This window comes from Monodon monoceros, unplaced genomic scaffold, assembly GCF_005190385.1.
Source record: "Monodon monoceros isolate NGI ecotype Baffin Bay Population unplaced genomic scaffold, NGI_Narwhal_1 Super_Scaffold_16, whole genome shotgun sequence".
Taxonomy (NCBI): Eukaryota; Metazoa; Chordata; class Mammalia; order Artiodactyla; family Monodontidae; genus Monodon; species Monodon monoceros.
The window spans coordinates 61,224,353-61,240,280 of record NW_021703772.1 but is presented as its reverse complement, the minus strand read 5'-3'; the positions used below and the strand labels follow the sequence as shown (position 1 = coordinate 61,240,280).

Genomic DNA, 15,928 nt, shown 5'->3' with positions numbered 1-15,928 from the left:
AAAAAAAAAAAAAAAAATATATATATATATATAAATATATATATATAAATTACTAATTTTTATTTATTTCTCTTCTCATCCTCCAACTACTTCGGGTTATATCACAGATATATAGCTTGATATATACTGATAAATATCAACTGCTTGATATAAAATATGTATATGTAACAACATACAGTATGCCCTCAGTAGATGATTATTAGTAATAAGAAATGCAAGTAATTTTTTAAAAACTAGATTACTGCTTTATTATAAAAGGATACAACTCAGAAATAGCCAGATGGAAGAGATGCATAGGGCAAGGTATGGGGAAAAGACATGGAGTTTCCATGCTCTCTCTGAGCCTGATACCCTCCCCAAATCTCTACATGTTCACCAACCCAGAAGCTCCAATTTTACTCTTTTTTTGACAGCTCAATGGAGAAATTTTAACAACCGCCAGAGTTTATATTTTAAATTCATATTATTAGTTTATATTTAAGGTTATATTATATAAACTTCTCTTTTATTCATTACCAGGATAACTGTAGATCTGGGTTTAGTAGCTCAGAAAAACACTCGAAAATTATAAGTTCTATCTCAACTGTATTTCCTACTCTCCATTTCTACTGTTAATATTTTAGCTCAAGCCTTATCACCTTTCATTTGGATGCTTCTCCATCTGAACTGTCAACAATCTATGTTCTTTCCAATATTATTCCCACATCACCACCAGCTCCCTTTCTAAAACTCAAATCTGACCCCACACACCACACATAACACTGTAAGAGCTCCCTATTATCCACAGAATTAAAACCCAAACTTCCTACCATCATAAAGACACTGTCCTTCATTATAGTATACCTCACACCCAGCACAGTTGTGTTGAACAGAAGCTGGATAAATCAACTGAGACAGAGAGACCATTCTGGAGATAGAGAGAAGACCATTCTGTGCTTAAGTCCTGGGAACCAGTGTTTGAAACAGCAGTGTTTAGGTGATATTATGTGAAATAAAGCTTTGCCTCCATTTTCCATTTAACTGGACTGACTCTGGGAAAGCTGATTTAGATGGTGGCACCACTCTTGCTTTAAAGGTTATTAAAAGTTTTCCAGCTAAAAAAAACCCCAAAAAACAAAAGGAGGAGCATAGATCCCGGCTCAACACATAAACAGTCAACCTACCCTTAGCTACAACCATCTGAACTCAAGAAAACATGGCAACAACGATTTCTCCATTTTAAAGTTTACCTCAGCAGTGCTAAAGCCACATGCTCAGTTCAACTGACTTATGAGTTGCTATGTCTGAGGCTGCAGAGAAAATGTTCGTGTCTTTTCCATAGGAATAGAGAGCAGGCAAGTGCTGAAGTAAGGACTGGGGAATGGGGGTCGGGGGCGGGGGGGAGAACTAAGCAGAAAAATCCCAAGATATACAGATATAAATCTTCCAATGAAAGTTCAAACTTTTAACAATTTCCCTCCCAACTAACCTATAAAAAGCTAGGTCAGTTTATGTTCTGGAAAAGTCATATTTAGAATAATACATCATACTGTACAGAAGAATGCTAACTAATCAAGAAGTCTGCTAAAGCTAAAATTGTAATGCCTGTTCTATGTTCCTTTCAAATGTATTAAATTCTGATTTCAAAGAGTAGTAAGGAGTAGATGTAGAACATAATTCCAAATCTATAATCTCTGAAACTAATGAAAACCCAAAGGAATACTAAATTTTTTAAAATGTAAGAGTGACTAACTTTACAAGATTCTGAAATGCGAAACCATCTGTCCATTGTTCAGTAAATGAAGCACCATGTCTAACGGTCGTGAAATGCCCAAGGCGTAATCTGTCTTGCATACTCTTCTCTCTGCTTGACAGTTTTTCTTGTGTACTCTGAAAAAAGGAGGAAAAATCATCATTCAATTTTATTAATTTAAATTTTAAAAGCATACAAGGTAGAAGGGGCTAGTGAAAGGAGAGGGAAAATTTATTGAACTTTTAACTTACCTTTTCGATAAGTAGTTTCTTGCTCATTGATATGCACTTATTTAATCGTTCTTTGTATTTTTCAAGTAATTTTTGTTGTTCATCTATCTGCCGTCTGAGATCACAATTAGCCTACAACATAAGTAGATGATGAAAAAGGTCTACAATTTGTGTATATGAGACGTTTAAGAATATTTATACATCTTGAACAAATTTCATAAAGGGATTAATAAGATTAAGTATTTGAATATGATTCTAAAAATTTTGTTAAAACATCTACTTACCATGGGAATAATACTGTTATATGCTGCTTAACTGTGTAGTGGAAAAGTACATGGAATTTGTATCCATACTCCATGGGTTCAAATCCACACTCTAGGATATATAATCTGGGCTAAGTCAAACAAGTTATCTGAACCTTAGCTCAGTTTTCTTATTTCTAAAACAGAGCAACACCATTCTATCTCATTTAATTAAAAATAACTGAAATATAGTAATACAAAGCGTCTAACACTTAAAAATGAATGTGAGTTCTCTTCCATCTTTTGTAACTAATAAAACTTTTTTCTCCATTAAACTTGTGCAAGACACTGCAGACGCCCATCCAACAGCTAACATATTCTCACCATCTTTCTTGGCCATATGAATACAAATTTTGTTAACTTTGTAGGCAGCCATACGCTCAGGCAAGGGTCTTCTCTCTAAACTCAGAAGATGAGTCTGATTAGTCTAGTACAGTCAGTCACCAGGGAACAACCTGGAGAGCTTGTTGGAACACAGATTACTGGAACCCATTCCCAGTTTCTGAATTAGTAGCTCTAGGGTAGGCACTAAAAGTTTATTTCTAATAAGTTCCCTAGTAATGTTGATGCTTCTGGTCTGGGGATCATTCTTTAAAAACCATAGGTCTAGGCCAATCATGGTGGAAGCCAAAAGACAGCGACATAATACATCAAAAATGCTGGGAGAAAATACTGCTGCCAATCTAAAAGTATGTATCTAATAAAATTGTTTTCCAAGGAAAAGGGTAAAATAAAGATACTTTCAGAGGAACACAAATGGAATTTAGCATCAGACCCTTATCATTAGGTGCAATTCCAACAGAACCCCAACAAATGGTTTACGTGTGTGAAAACTGAAAAACTGACTCTAACACGTCTCTAAGACAGCAAAGGGCCAAAAATAACCAAAAAGGAGATGATACTTGTTCAACCACACATCAAGGTTTAATATAAACCTAGAGTCATTATAATCACCCAAATCTCTCCTTCTTCCGTAGTAATGGAAAACCAACATTTTATTATGGATTGATATATGTCTAGCTAAAAGACTGTATTTCCCTGCTTCCCTTGCAGAAGTTGTTCAGTGGAATACCCAAGAAGGCTGCACACAGAATTGTTGCATTTTTTATTTCCTTCCTCTTCCTGTTTTCTGCTTAAAAACACAGATATCATAACTGTGCCTCTAATAAATATTTTGTACCTTGATATGATCTTCAAGATGAAGGCCATGTACTAACAGTGAAAGAGCAGAAAAACTGAAGGAGCCAAGATCCTATATGACACTGTGAAGCCATCACACCTGGGCTGCCCCCTTCTGCTCTTCTCTCAAAAAATAATATTGTGTCTCATTTAAAGTACTGCTGTTTATAGAAACCTGTCCGGACACCTACGGCCTGAGCAGCTCAGTTGTTTCTGCTTGATAGCAAGGCTCTGCCTGGCCGGAAATAAAGCACGGCCAGTTAAATGGCATTTCCACAAAACCTACTACCTTCCATTTAAAGGCCCGTGACCCCTTATGCTTTGTCCAGGGGGATAACAGCCCAACCACACATTGCTGTCTGGACAGATGAACAGGCTCCAGGCCCTCCTCAGTCACATCTGGGATGAATGGTCAGTGTGGCAGTAGCAGCTGCAATTGCAGTGCCCCACCCAGCCTCCCTCACTAGCCCAGGGGCCAGGGAAAGACTGCGCCTCCACCCTTCTCCTCACAGAGGTGAGCAGCATGCAGAGGAAAGGAAAGCCTATCTCGGGTGTGTTAGTGAGGGGCACTGTGTTCCATGGGTTATCCCAGTGCCATTTCCTCCTGGGCCTGCTATGGAAGGGCCCACCTCCATCCCCAACTGGATTTGGTTTTGGGCAGGTGACTCAGTGGGCAGGAGACTCTGTACCCTCATGCTCTGACTTGGAGCCCCCCCTTCTGTTCTACTCTCAAAAAATAATACTGTATATCATTTAAAGTACTGTTGTTTATGTTCTCTGTTACTAACAGCCAAAGACAACTGCTAAATGATAAAAAGATGCTGTTGTACCAGTATAGGAATACACAAACAGAATATGGAACTTAACACAGAACACAGAAATAGATCCACTTGTATATGAAAACGAGATTGCATGATGGGGCTGGCAGTAAAAAGTGGACTTTTAATTGTGGTCTGGACAACTGGTTCTCTACATGGAAAGAAATTAAAATGAAACCTTACTTCACGCTATACCCAAAAATAAATCCCAGGAGAACTTGTACTGAAAAAGCAGACTATAAAACTTTTAAAAGAAAATATAGAAGAACATCTTTATGATATTAGGGATAAAAACAACAAATTATTTTGGTATACTTTTGATAATAATTTGGTACAAACTATAAATAAAAAGATATGTTTAATCATATAAAATTTAAATGATCTAATCATCAAAAGACAGTACAAAGAAAATAAAAAGATAATTCACACACTGGGAGAAAAATCAACATATATGGCCAACAAAAAACTGATACCAATTTAAAAAACAGGAACCCATTAAGAAAAATGAGCAAAAGAAATGATCATTTACTTCATGGAAGAAATACAAATAGTTAATAAATATTTTTAAAGATGCTCAAAAAATAAAGTGAATGCATAATAACAAATACCTTGTTACACCCATTAAATTGAACCCCCAAATTAAATATGATTATAATGAACCTTGGCAAGGATAACAAGCAGTAAGATTATTTCTTGCTCATTGTTGGTGGAATGGAAACTGATCCAACAACCTTGGGAAAAATTTGCTATTATAAAGTAGAGTTTAAGATATGCATGCCCTATACTCTGGCCATGTCTCTCCTAAGCATATACCATAGAGAAATTCTTCCACATGTGCCACAGAGATATGTATAAGAACATTCTTAGCAGAACTGTTCATACTAGCAAAAAGTAGAAATAAAATGTCCACCTAGAGCAGAAAAGATAAATTATAATATATTCATATAATGCCTTACTATATAGCAGTGAAATGAACAAACTATTACATGACAAACCCACATATAATGTTTAGTGAAAGCAAGCAGGGCAAAATGGTACAAACAGTGTAATTTTGTAATTTATATAAAGTTCAAAAATAAAGTGAAATAATATGTTGTTAAGAATGTATAAGATATATGTAATATAACTATAAAGAAACATAAGGCATAATAAATAAATAAATAAATACAAAATTTAGAATAGTGGTTAATGGTAAAGGGATATAAGAGAGTGAATGGGATGGGACCAGGAAAGGCACACAGGATGTTTCAAAGGTATCAGTAATTATATGATCATGGATGACGGTTTCATTGAGTTTCTATACCAACAGTTCTCAGTGTTGGCTAAATTAGCCGTTAAAACTACCAATGCCCAAGCCCTACGTCATATCAATTTAATCAGAAACCCTCAGGGTGGAGTTTAAGCATCAGTACTTTTTATAAAGTGTCTTCCACACTTTCCATCCAGTGATTCTAATGAGCAGCTAGGGGTGAGAACCACTGCTTTACCCCTTACTCACCTATTAGGCATACTTTTTGATGTGACTTTTTATAAAGTTTCCATTAAAAATCTCACAAAATTGCAGTAGTTACTTCCTCTAGTATAGTGTCAAATGGCAGTCAGGTTTATAAGAAAATCAATTAACTTTAAAACTACCACGGGGGCTTCCCTGGTGGCGCAGTGGTTGAGAGTCCGCCTGCCGATGCAGGGGACACGGGTTTGTGCCCCGGTCCGGGAAGATCCCACATGCCGCGGAGCAGCTGTGCCCGTGAGCCATGGCCGCTGAGCCTGTGCGTCTGGAGCCTGTGCTCCGCAACGGGAGAGGCCACAACAGTGAGAGGCCCGCGTAGCGCAAAAAAAACCAAAACAACAACAACAACAAAAAAAACTACCATGAAATGGATATCTGTCTTAGGATAGTTGATCAAGGAAAAATAAATTTTATAAACTTCTATTTCTCCAACTGTTTCTCAATTCACATTTAAAGAGCTAATAAATAGTTTTTATCGTTTAATAGTTGATACTTTCAATTATGTACTTACACTAAAAGCAAAGGCTTATATTTTTTTTCCAGTAATAGAGGTTTTTTTTTACAATGTAAGTATTTTCTCACCAGTTTTTCTACTGCCAAATAATTTACTCAAATTTTTCCCCTCCATGACTTCTTACTTACCCTGAGCAAGTCATCTATACGACCTTCCTTTTTTTCCAGGTCCTGGTTTTTATTACTTTCTAATGCTGCTAACTTCAGCATTGTAAGGTCAGTCTAAACGAAAGAAAGCTATTTTATTACTCCATTTTATATATATATCACTGCATGCAAACATAAAATTCGATTTTACTCTGATTCTAAAGAGCAAAGAAAGTATTGGAGTTTGTGTGTGTATGTAAAGAGTATCACAAAAAGTCTTACTGCAGTTTTACGTTTTAATATCTTCAGAAGCATAAGTGCTATAAACTTAAAAAAAAAAAATTTTAAGGTTAATTATTTAAATTTTTAGAATATTGATATGTTCTTCATTAAAATTCAATATAACCACTGCTTTGTGCTATCAACTCTAGCTGACTTTTGAACATGGCAAAAACTTTCACAAGCTGTTTGCTGACTGAAAGCAATGTACTTATAAATCCTGGCCTAAAGATCATCCAAAGAAAGAAGTTTTGATGCACGCACAACAGTTTGGACATGACCAGAAAGAAGAAGTATAATGGCAATAAACTGCACAACTAAAGTGGCAAGCAAGAAGATCTACTTTTTCAATCCTTAATCTCAGTCATCCAAAAACTGTCACATGTATGAAATTAAAATGAAAACCTTAGTACTCAAAATTCATAAAACTAAATAACTGTAAAAGATATCTGATTAATTTTCAAATGATTTTTAAATGTGTAGCATATATGAATATACAAAAATACAGACACATGGAACAAAATGCTTTAATGTCCACTTATAACAAATATAACACTTTCATGAAGGTATTGATTATATGTACTTGGATGTTAAGTTCATAAAGAATCAGTAAACAGAATTGACACGTTATGGTTGTTCTGTTTATTTAATTTACTTAAAATATATATTTAACCAGTATGTAACAAAGGACAAGCTGATAGTAAATTGGGTGTTTGAACTTCTCACCCCCTACAAACTGTTTTTTTTGTTTGTTTAGCAATTAGCTTTCTTGATACAGAATTTTACTTTATGACCATGTCTAAAACAAAGAGAAGACATCTTAATTGTGTGTACAAAGTTGGTCACCGGCTTCTCAGAAGTCATACAAAGAAATTTTAATTACCATTTACCTGAGTAATTTTAAAGGATAACTGCTTTGGTTGTACAATAGGGTGGTCCCCAAAAACTAATGCAGTAGGAGAAGGGCTATTCGGTCGAACCTTAAAAAAATATATTAAAAATTTTATATTAGCAAGAAAAAAAATAGGCTTTTGCTTAGCAACAACTAAACATTTCTTAAGTTTTTATCAGGATAATAATTCAAAACATAATTGGGGACTTCCCTGGTGGCACAGTGGTTAAGAATCCGTCTGCCAATGCAGGGGACACGGGTTCAAGCCCTGGTCCGGGAAGATCCCACATGCCGCAGAGCAACTAAGCCTGTGCGCCACAACTACTGAGCCTGCGAGCCACAGCTACTGAGCCCACGTGCCACAGCTACTGAAGCCCGCGCACCTAGAGCTCGTGCTCCGCAACAAGAGAAGCCACCGCAATGAGAAGCCTGCGCACTACAACAAAGAGTAGCCCCTGCTCACCGCAACTAGAGAAAGCCCACGCACAGCAACGAAGACCTAACGCAGCCAAAAATAAATAAATAAATTTATTTTTTAAAAATCAAGAATTAAAAAAAACATAATTGAACTTTAAAAATTTTTAATCACCATTTATTCAATAAGCATTCATTAAGTACCTCCCTCTTAAAAAGCCCAATAAAAGAGACAACCAGCCATATATGCCGTGCCCTCAAGGAACTTAACAATCTGGTGCCATAAAAGCAAATTAAATGCTTTCAATCTGTTAACTAAAACAAGGCCAAATATATTATTTTAAAACAAAAATATTAAACAGATTATAATGGTTCAAAAAGTAAAACTGTAAAGACCTTAATACAGAACTCTTTTAGGAGTGGGTACAATAATGCATGCCCATATGTAGTATAATATCAATTAACTGATAAGTTTCATGGTTTATCTAGTCACTGGTTTTAAAATACATTCACCGAAAGCAAAAGATTACATCATGTACCAATGCTATCACTACAACTCAAAGTTATTGTTGAGTCTTATGCTTTACTTAGTATATGGCAATATGATGTGCCCCAAGGTACAAAATGAATAAGACATTAAGAAGTATATGTCTACAGACAGAACTAGAAAGGGGCACTGGAAGTAAAAACAGAGTACTTGAGTAAATAAGAGATACTCTGATTTTTTAAAATTGTAAATTCATCTTTAAATTACTGAAAGCCAACATTGTTTTTCTGGTTATACAATGAACTGTCACATAATGAAAGTAAAAAAAATAGAATAAAATCTAATATGTAGAAAAATGCATATAAAAGAACTAGGTCTTAAAAATGTTAGAAACAAACCAAAAAGTTGTAAGACAATTTTCAGGTCCAAGATCCTTCTCCTATGCCAAACTACATTATCTGAGGCTGATGGCTGCCTACTCTTTATTTCAGGATTCCCAGAAAGGAATTAATTATGCTACCATTTTAGTGGTTAAGAAATTTAATTGTTAAGATTCCTGCCAGGGATCAAACCCGGGCCCCGGCAGTGAAAGTGCCAAGTCCTAACCACTGGACAGCCAGGGAATTCCTGGTCCCATCATTCTTTTATAGAAACATTACTTCTTTGGGGAACAAATTCCCCCAAAGCGAAGAACACATCTTATAATTAATTCAGGAAATCTTTAACTTTAGAATCTTACTTTCAGAAATAAAGTTCTAATAGCATCAAATCATTAAAAAGAATTCAACTCATCTCACAGAATGATTTTTTTAAAGATAAACGCTAATATATGTAAAAGGTCTCAATAAAGACAAATTATAAAAGTTATCATCCAGTACACAAAAACTCTGAGACACAAAGACTACATACGTAAAAACTTACAGATGAGGAAGGAGTGGAATGTGAATGTGAATTCTGAGGAGAACGGATTGCAGGAGGTATGCCTCTTACTGGACTTGAGCCATTTCCACCTTGGTACTGAGGGAAAAAGGAAACATCACTATTTATTAACACAGGTTTAGACAAATATGATTTTAGATATGGCATTATGAATTAATTTAAATATATCTTATTATTATTTTTGTGGCAGACTCAAAGACAAATTCCCCCAAAGCAAAGAACAAGTCTTATTTTTCCTTCAAATTTTAGCACAGTTCCCTTATGTTTGTTAAACCAGTATGATCCCTAATCCCAAGAAACTTTAACATGTTCACATGTAGATGTTAGTGAACATAATCAACTATCTTAAAACAGAGCTGTCAGTCCCAAGATCTATTAAGTATCTAAATGTTCACAGCACTATAAAGAACTATACAAACTAAGTCCCTTCTTTTTAACAGCACAAAGTCTAATAAAAATCAATCCTTTCTTACATGCATAACATGCATTATAGTGCATGACTTAACTGCATACGAAGAGAAGCCAACCTAATCTGTTCCATAGCTTTCTCAAGTCTCATGCTTCTGAACCAAGAATGGAAGGAGAAAACAATTTGCTGCTAATGGCTTCATCTCAGGGTATATGTATGAACAGCAGAGATGGGGACTTCCTAGTGTGTTCATTAAACAGCTTCCTGCAACCTAGGAGCTTTGTCTAAATTTCTTATCTATTGTGCCTAGCGTAACACTTAGCACACAGTAGGCATCCAAGACACCTGAGATTTGTTTATTTGATCCTACTTTGGCAAAGATTTTTAATGATATTAACACTAAGGGACTGACATCAACTAAAGAGCATTAGGTGTATCTTATAGTCTGCAACAGTTTTAGCTTAGACACTGTAAACTCAAGAAAGAAAAATAATGGAGGATAAAAAATATATATATTTTTTAAACACAGCCCTTCTCCTAATCACCAAATTCTGCTCTCTCTCAAGGAAATATAAATATTTTTCAACTGAGTAGATCATGTTTGTTTTAATAATCACATTAATATTTCATAATGAAAACTGGTAGGCAGAAGTGTTTCTGTGTAGAAGAAAGGAAACATTCCAGACTAAGAATTTAAATTTACCACTGTTTATTATTTTCAGGGACTCTTAGATTCACATCTCTATCATTATTTAATCTCCATCCACAGGGCTCAACTGTTGCTGTGGTACTGACATCAGAAAGAATTCTAGAGGCTGGGAGACTTAAAGCTACTCTTTGCTCTTCCATTTAGAATTTGCCTTTACGTAGGCTACTTTATATCTCTGGCTCTCAGTTTCCTCATCTGTAAAATAGGAATACTAATAACACCTGCTTTGACTATCTCCTGGATATAAGCAAATACAGGAGAAAGTACTTTGAAAATTATGATGTGCCATACCAAAGTAAAAGTAAAGTTTAATATTCCTAAGAAGTCAGGACATCACATAGTACTGAAGTTCTGCTCTAATTAAGCAGATAATCAAAAGTTGACTTTGTGCTTCAAACAAATTATTTCAGCCCACAGCAAAATTATATTAAGAACTGAAGATATTTCTCAATGAACTTACTTCAAAATAGTCGCTAATTTTGTGGCCACGTCCCCCAATACTTTTTCCTAAAATACAGAAGTGAAAAATTTTATAGATTTAAAGTAAGTCATGACTATCTACCACATACTATATCAGAAACAGAATGTGCCAAACTTAATTTCCCTAATACACACAAAAATAATCTATTTAATAAAAAGAATATATTTTAGTTGGGTAGTGATGGGCATCAAAAGAATATTAAGAGCCCTCAGAGGGTCAGATGCCGACTTCAGAATTCCAAAAGTCAAATGATATTTCAATAGATACATGTCAATTTTTAAAAGTCCTGATTATGGGAGAATCAAATAAGTAAATCATATTAAAAGATCTCTGCTTTTAAAACTACGCTATTCAGATTGCTTAATGGCTAATAATTTCATAAAAACATGTCAATTAATTAAAAAAAGACAAGTGGCAGCTGTATAATTGACAAACCAATTTATACCTGTAAATAATGATAAAAAAGCTTGGTCAACACAAACCATAACAAACTGACAATAACATGCTTTAATATGAATGCTATTTTGTAAAATGTTTTGATTTTCTAAAAAGTATTTCCAAATTAATAGGATTTTTAAAAAACTAAACTAGATTTTAAATATTGTCCTTATATGACCATATTGATAGTGATCCAAATTATTACAGATCACAGTTCTTTAATTAAAAGTTTTGCTCTAAAATGGACTTTTCCCAAAAAAAAAAAAAAAAAGACAAATAACAAAGAAACAAAATGGACTTTTCATTAGTTTTATAAATCTTGAAGTAAGAAGTTGCTAAGAAATATGGCGTTTTGGATGGGAGGCATCCATCCTTCACTGGAATTACACTGAATAATTTCTTCAAGCTACAAAAGAAAAACTTATGATAGCATGGAGTCAAAAGCTTTGGATGATATATAAACATATACATTTATCAATTCAATACTGACTTATATACATTCATTCACTTATTTTATTCAACAAATATTTCTTGAGTGGTTACTATGTGCCAGGCATTACTGAGATAAACAAACAATAGATTTAGAAGTTCAACAACCTCAAATTCCTTCTTGGAACAAGGTAGGGGGAAATTTTTTTTAAACTAATAAGTAATCAGGACTATAAATACTACCTAGAAATTTTGAACACTAGTTTTGTACAGATTTATTCAGAGGTCAGGGAGCACTATAACAGTTTTATACCAAAGAACTTCCCTTCTGCCTGTAACAACTTTCCTGCAGATTGTGAAGAGGTGCTATTTTTTAATGAAGACAGAGACATTTTTTGGTTGCCTACCCAGAAACTATTTCCCGAATTTTTTTTCCCTAATTGAATCCAAGTTTTATTCTGTTAACATTCCCTCCCCTACATAGCACGTGTAACTTCAGGAGAGGCTGACTCCTATCTGGCCTCTGTTCCTAGTTCCCCTTCCTTCCTTCGGATTAGAAATGCAATTTTTTTCAGGTATCATGCCTTTTCCACACAACCTGTACTTCTAAATGGAACTTTACCCCATTTTCATTCAGAGATGGGCCTGATTTTTTAAAAAATATTTATTTATTTGGTTGCATCGGGCCTTAGTTGCAGCAGGCAGACTACTTAGTTGTGGCATGCAAACTCTTGTTGCGGCATGCATGTGGGACTTAGTTCCTTGACCAGGGATCGAACCCGGGCCCCCTGCATTGCGAGCATGGAGTCTTAACCACTGCGCCCCCAGGGAAGTCCCGAGATGAGCCTGATTTTAAGGGCAATAATACCTCTCTTGGACATAACTGGTTTTGGAATGGACACATGACCCTATTCTGGCCAAGAAGATGACAGGAGAGGTTTGCTATGGACTTAAAGAAGCCTACATCAAAGAAACAAGGAAAAAAGAAAAACACAGAAAACCAGCCTCTCTCTAAAGCAAATACAAGTGTGGAAGATGAAATGAGGAAATGCAATTAAAACTGGCCACAGTCCTAAAACCATAAGAGAAAAGCAGACAATTCTGTGGATGGCAGACCACAAAAAAAAGATGTGGCTTCTTAAAGACACAGGTTGGATCAACCTACCCAGAAGTCCCAGCCTATTTTGGGACCTGCTTTTAAAAGTGAGTTTTAAAATCTAAAGTTAAATCTATCATAACTAGTATAACTAAATAAATCCAAGCCCACTAACCACAACTTGGGGAAACTACACTAAGATCAAAAAAGACCTCAGGGCAGACTGAAATACAAAGTACCACAAACTTAGAAAAAGGTGCTAGAGTGACTCAACTCCCTCCTTCCACAAAGATAGCTGCTGCAAATATATTTCTTGATGCCAGTGCCACATGTAAACACTAGTAAGCCATGGGTTCATGGCTCTAGATTTTGTGGCTCCAAAGCATGTAATATATGTATAAAATCATCATTACATATGATTTAAGAGCCCAATTTATTGTATTTAATTTTGAGAAGCCAAATTAAGTGACAATACTATTTTGTCCATTATAAGAAGTTGTGTAGTCTAATGAAAGTAATTTTCTTATAGTTCATAATACAAAATGTAAGTATGAAAGAAAGGATGAAGAACAGGTATGGAAAGAAAAAGATGGTGCTTTAATGAAGTACTTCAATCATTTTTATATAGTCTTTTTTTTTTTTAAATAAAAGGGATGAGTAAGTTTGGGTACTTGTCTAAAAGTAAGATATAAAGTTCTTATTCAAAAACGAGAAGCCATTTCAATACCATAATTCATATAAAGAGAGAAAACAGAAAGGTGATAAAGGCAATGCTTGTCAGGTTTGGACATGACATTTTTCTTTCTAATTCTCAAATTAAAAAAATAAGGGAAATGTCAAAAGCCTGAAAACAGTAACCATAAACTACCTGTGGTACAAAAAGATTCCAATTTCATATAATTATTATTTCTTATGCAAAGTACATTCCTAAACTATTAATGCAGAAATTACATGGTATCTATAGAAATCACAAAAACACACTACTTTTTAAAAAAATTATTAATTGATTAAAAACCAGAATAATTAATCATAAATGCCTCTTCCGCTCTTAAGGAAGATTTTGCTTCACTTACCCTGACTACTTTCATTCTGATTTTCTGCTTTTCTCTTTCTTCCTCTGGATGATTCCGATTGTTTCTTCTCTGGTGTCTACAGAAAGCAAGTTAACAGAACTTTAAATTACAGTTTTAACAGGCAAAATTTTACAATCACTATAAATGTCATTTTTATTTTCGAGGTAAAAAATTTTGCTCAACAGCGTTCATGCAATGTAAACATGTAATTATTACATACAATTTATTTAAAAGATAAAATTTCCTATTGTGTAATTTTTTTTTTTTTTTTTTTTTTTTTGTGGTACTTGGGCCTCTCACTGTTGTGGCGTCTCCCGTTGCGGAGTACAGGCTCCAGACGCGCAGGCTCAGCGGCCATGGCTCATGGGCCCAGCCGCTCCGCGGCATGTGGGATCTTCCCGGACCGGGGCACGAACCCGTGTCCCCTGCATCGGCAGGCGGACTCTCAACCACTGCGCCACCAGGGAAGCCCCCTATTGTGTAAATTTTTAAAATTTGAAGTGTAGGAGACCTGGTACACAGTACCTGAAATTTACATTTACAGAATTTGACTTGAGGTGGATGAGAAATTTGAGAGTAATCAGCCTTTAAAAGATGCCCTTCAAATTCTTAACTGGATAGGGAAAAAAAAAAAAAAAAAAACCCACAAAATAACAACAAAACACCATATGTTTTCCCATTAGTTTTCTACTATTCATATATATTCTATAGGAGTAAAATAAACTTGGGCTAGAAAAAAAGAGCAGAACACAAACCTTAATATATACAATCCCTACTAAAAAGAACCATTCACCTAAATGCCTAAAAATTATTATCCAACAACAATCAAAGCAAATTCATAGATTATATCCTAAATCAGGTGTCTGCAAACTATAGCCAGATGGCCAAATCTGGCTGGCCACCTGTTTTTGCAGGGCCCATAATCTAAGCATAAATTTTACATTTTTAAATGTTTGAAAAATATAACCGAACAAGAATATTTCATGATATGAAAACTATAAGAAATTCAAATTTCAGTGTCCATAAATTTGGTTCTATTGGAACACAGTCACACTCATTCATTTATGTACTGTCTGTAGTTCCTTTCACACTACAGCAGCAGAGTTGAGCAGCTGTAACAGAAACTGCATGGCCCATAAAGCCTAAATACCTGGCCGTTTACAAAAAAAAAGTTTGCAGAGCCCTGTCCTACATGATGGCTTGTTCTTAAATTACAGGTTTGCTCTTTTAACTGATAGGAAGTATTTCCATCAGGCTAAAACAAGTAATTTTTGTGCAGTCTGACAGAATGTTGTGCTTAGTGAAAAATTAAAACCAAATGTGCACAAGGCAATGGCACAGGGCCCTCAAATTCTAGAAGCTTGGCAAGTTTGTCTGGTGACAGAACAAAGGATATCTGAATGAATGAAACATCAAGGCAACTTAAAATAAATCTCTAAAGGCAACGTAGTCCTCCAACAAGGAAGGGACTTAATCCGTATTTTGATGTCTCTTGTAAGTAGTTCTGTGATTAAATAGTATGAATGACAATAAACAACCTAACTCATACTGAGCATCTATGGTTCCCCAAGGTATTATCTGGGGAATTTTAAGTTCTCTCACTGACATTCTGCCAACAAGATAACAGATTCAGAGAGGTTTAAGTGAATGTTACTAAACTCTGAATTCTTTAAAGACAGAAGTTATATTTTCTCCCCACCTCCTCCTCCCACCTCCATACCTAGCATGATAAATAACAAATATTAAATAACTTACTCAAGGTAACTAGGATTCAAATCAAATTCAATTCTGTGTATTTCCAAGGCCTAAATGTTTTTTTCCCTTCTATGTGTTATGATTATATATCCTACATCAAGAAGTAACTGAATGAATCAACCATACAAAAATACTTCAAATTTTCATTAAGTTCAT

The 15,928-nt window shown here is 35.0% G+C and overlaps 1 protein-coding gene across 3 annotated transcripts in view; it reads right to left on the bottom strand.

Annotated features, from left to right (window-relative positions):
- TLK1 (tousled like kinase 1) overlaps positions 1-15,928 on the bottom strand; it is a 193,640-nt gene that overhangs the window by 48,880 nt on the left and 128,832 nt on the right. For all 3 annotated transcript variants that reach the window (XM_029226101.1, XM_029226100.1, XM_029226102.1), the window contains 7 exons: positions 14,018-14,093; positions 10,961-11,007; positions 9,365-9,460; positions 7,541-7,630; positions 6,414-6,506; positions 1,984-2,094; positions 1,733-1,869 (listed from right to left, as the gene is read on the bottom strand). In XM_029226101.1, the coding sequence (XP_029081934.1) occupies positions 1,733-1,869; positions 1,984-2,094; positions 6,414-6,506; positions 7,541-7,630; positions 9,365-9,460; positions 10,961-11,007; positions 14,018-14,093 (650 nt within the window). The remainder of the gene's footprint in view (positions 1-1,732; positions 1,870-1,983; positions 2,095-6,413; positions 6,507-7,540; positions 7,631-9,364; positions 9,461-10,960; positions 11,008-14,017; positions 14,094-15,928) is intronic.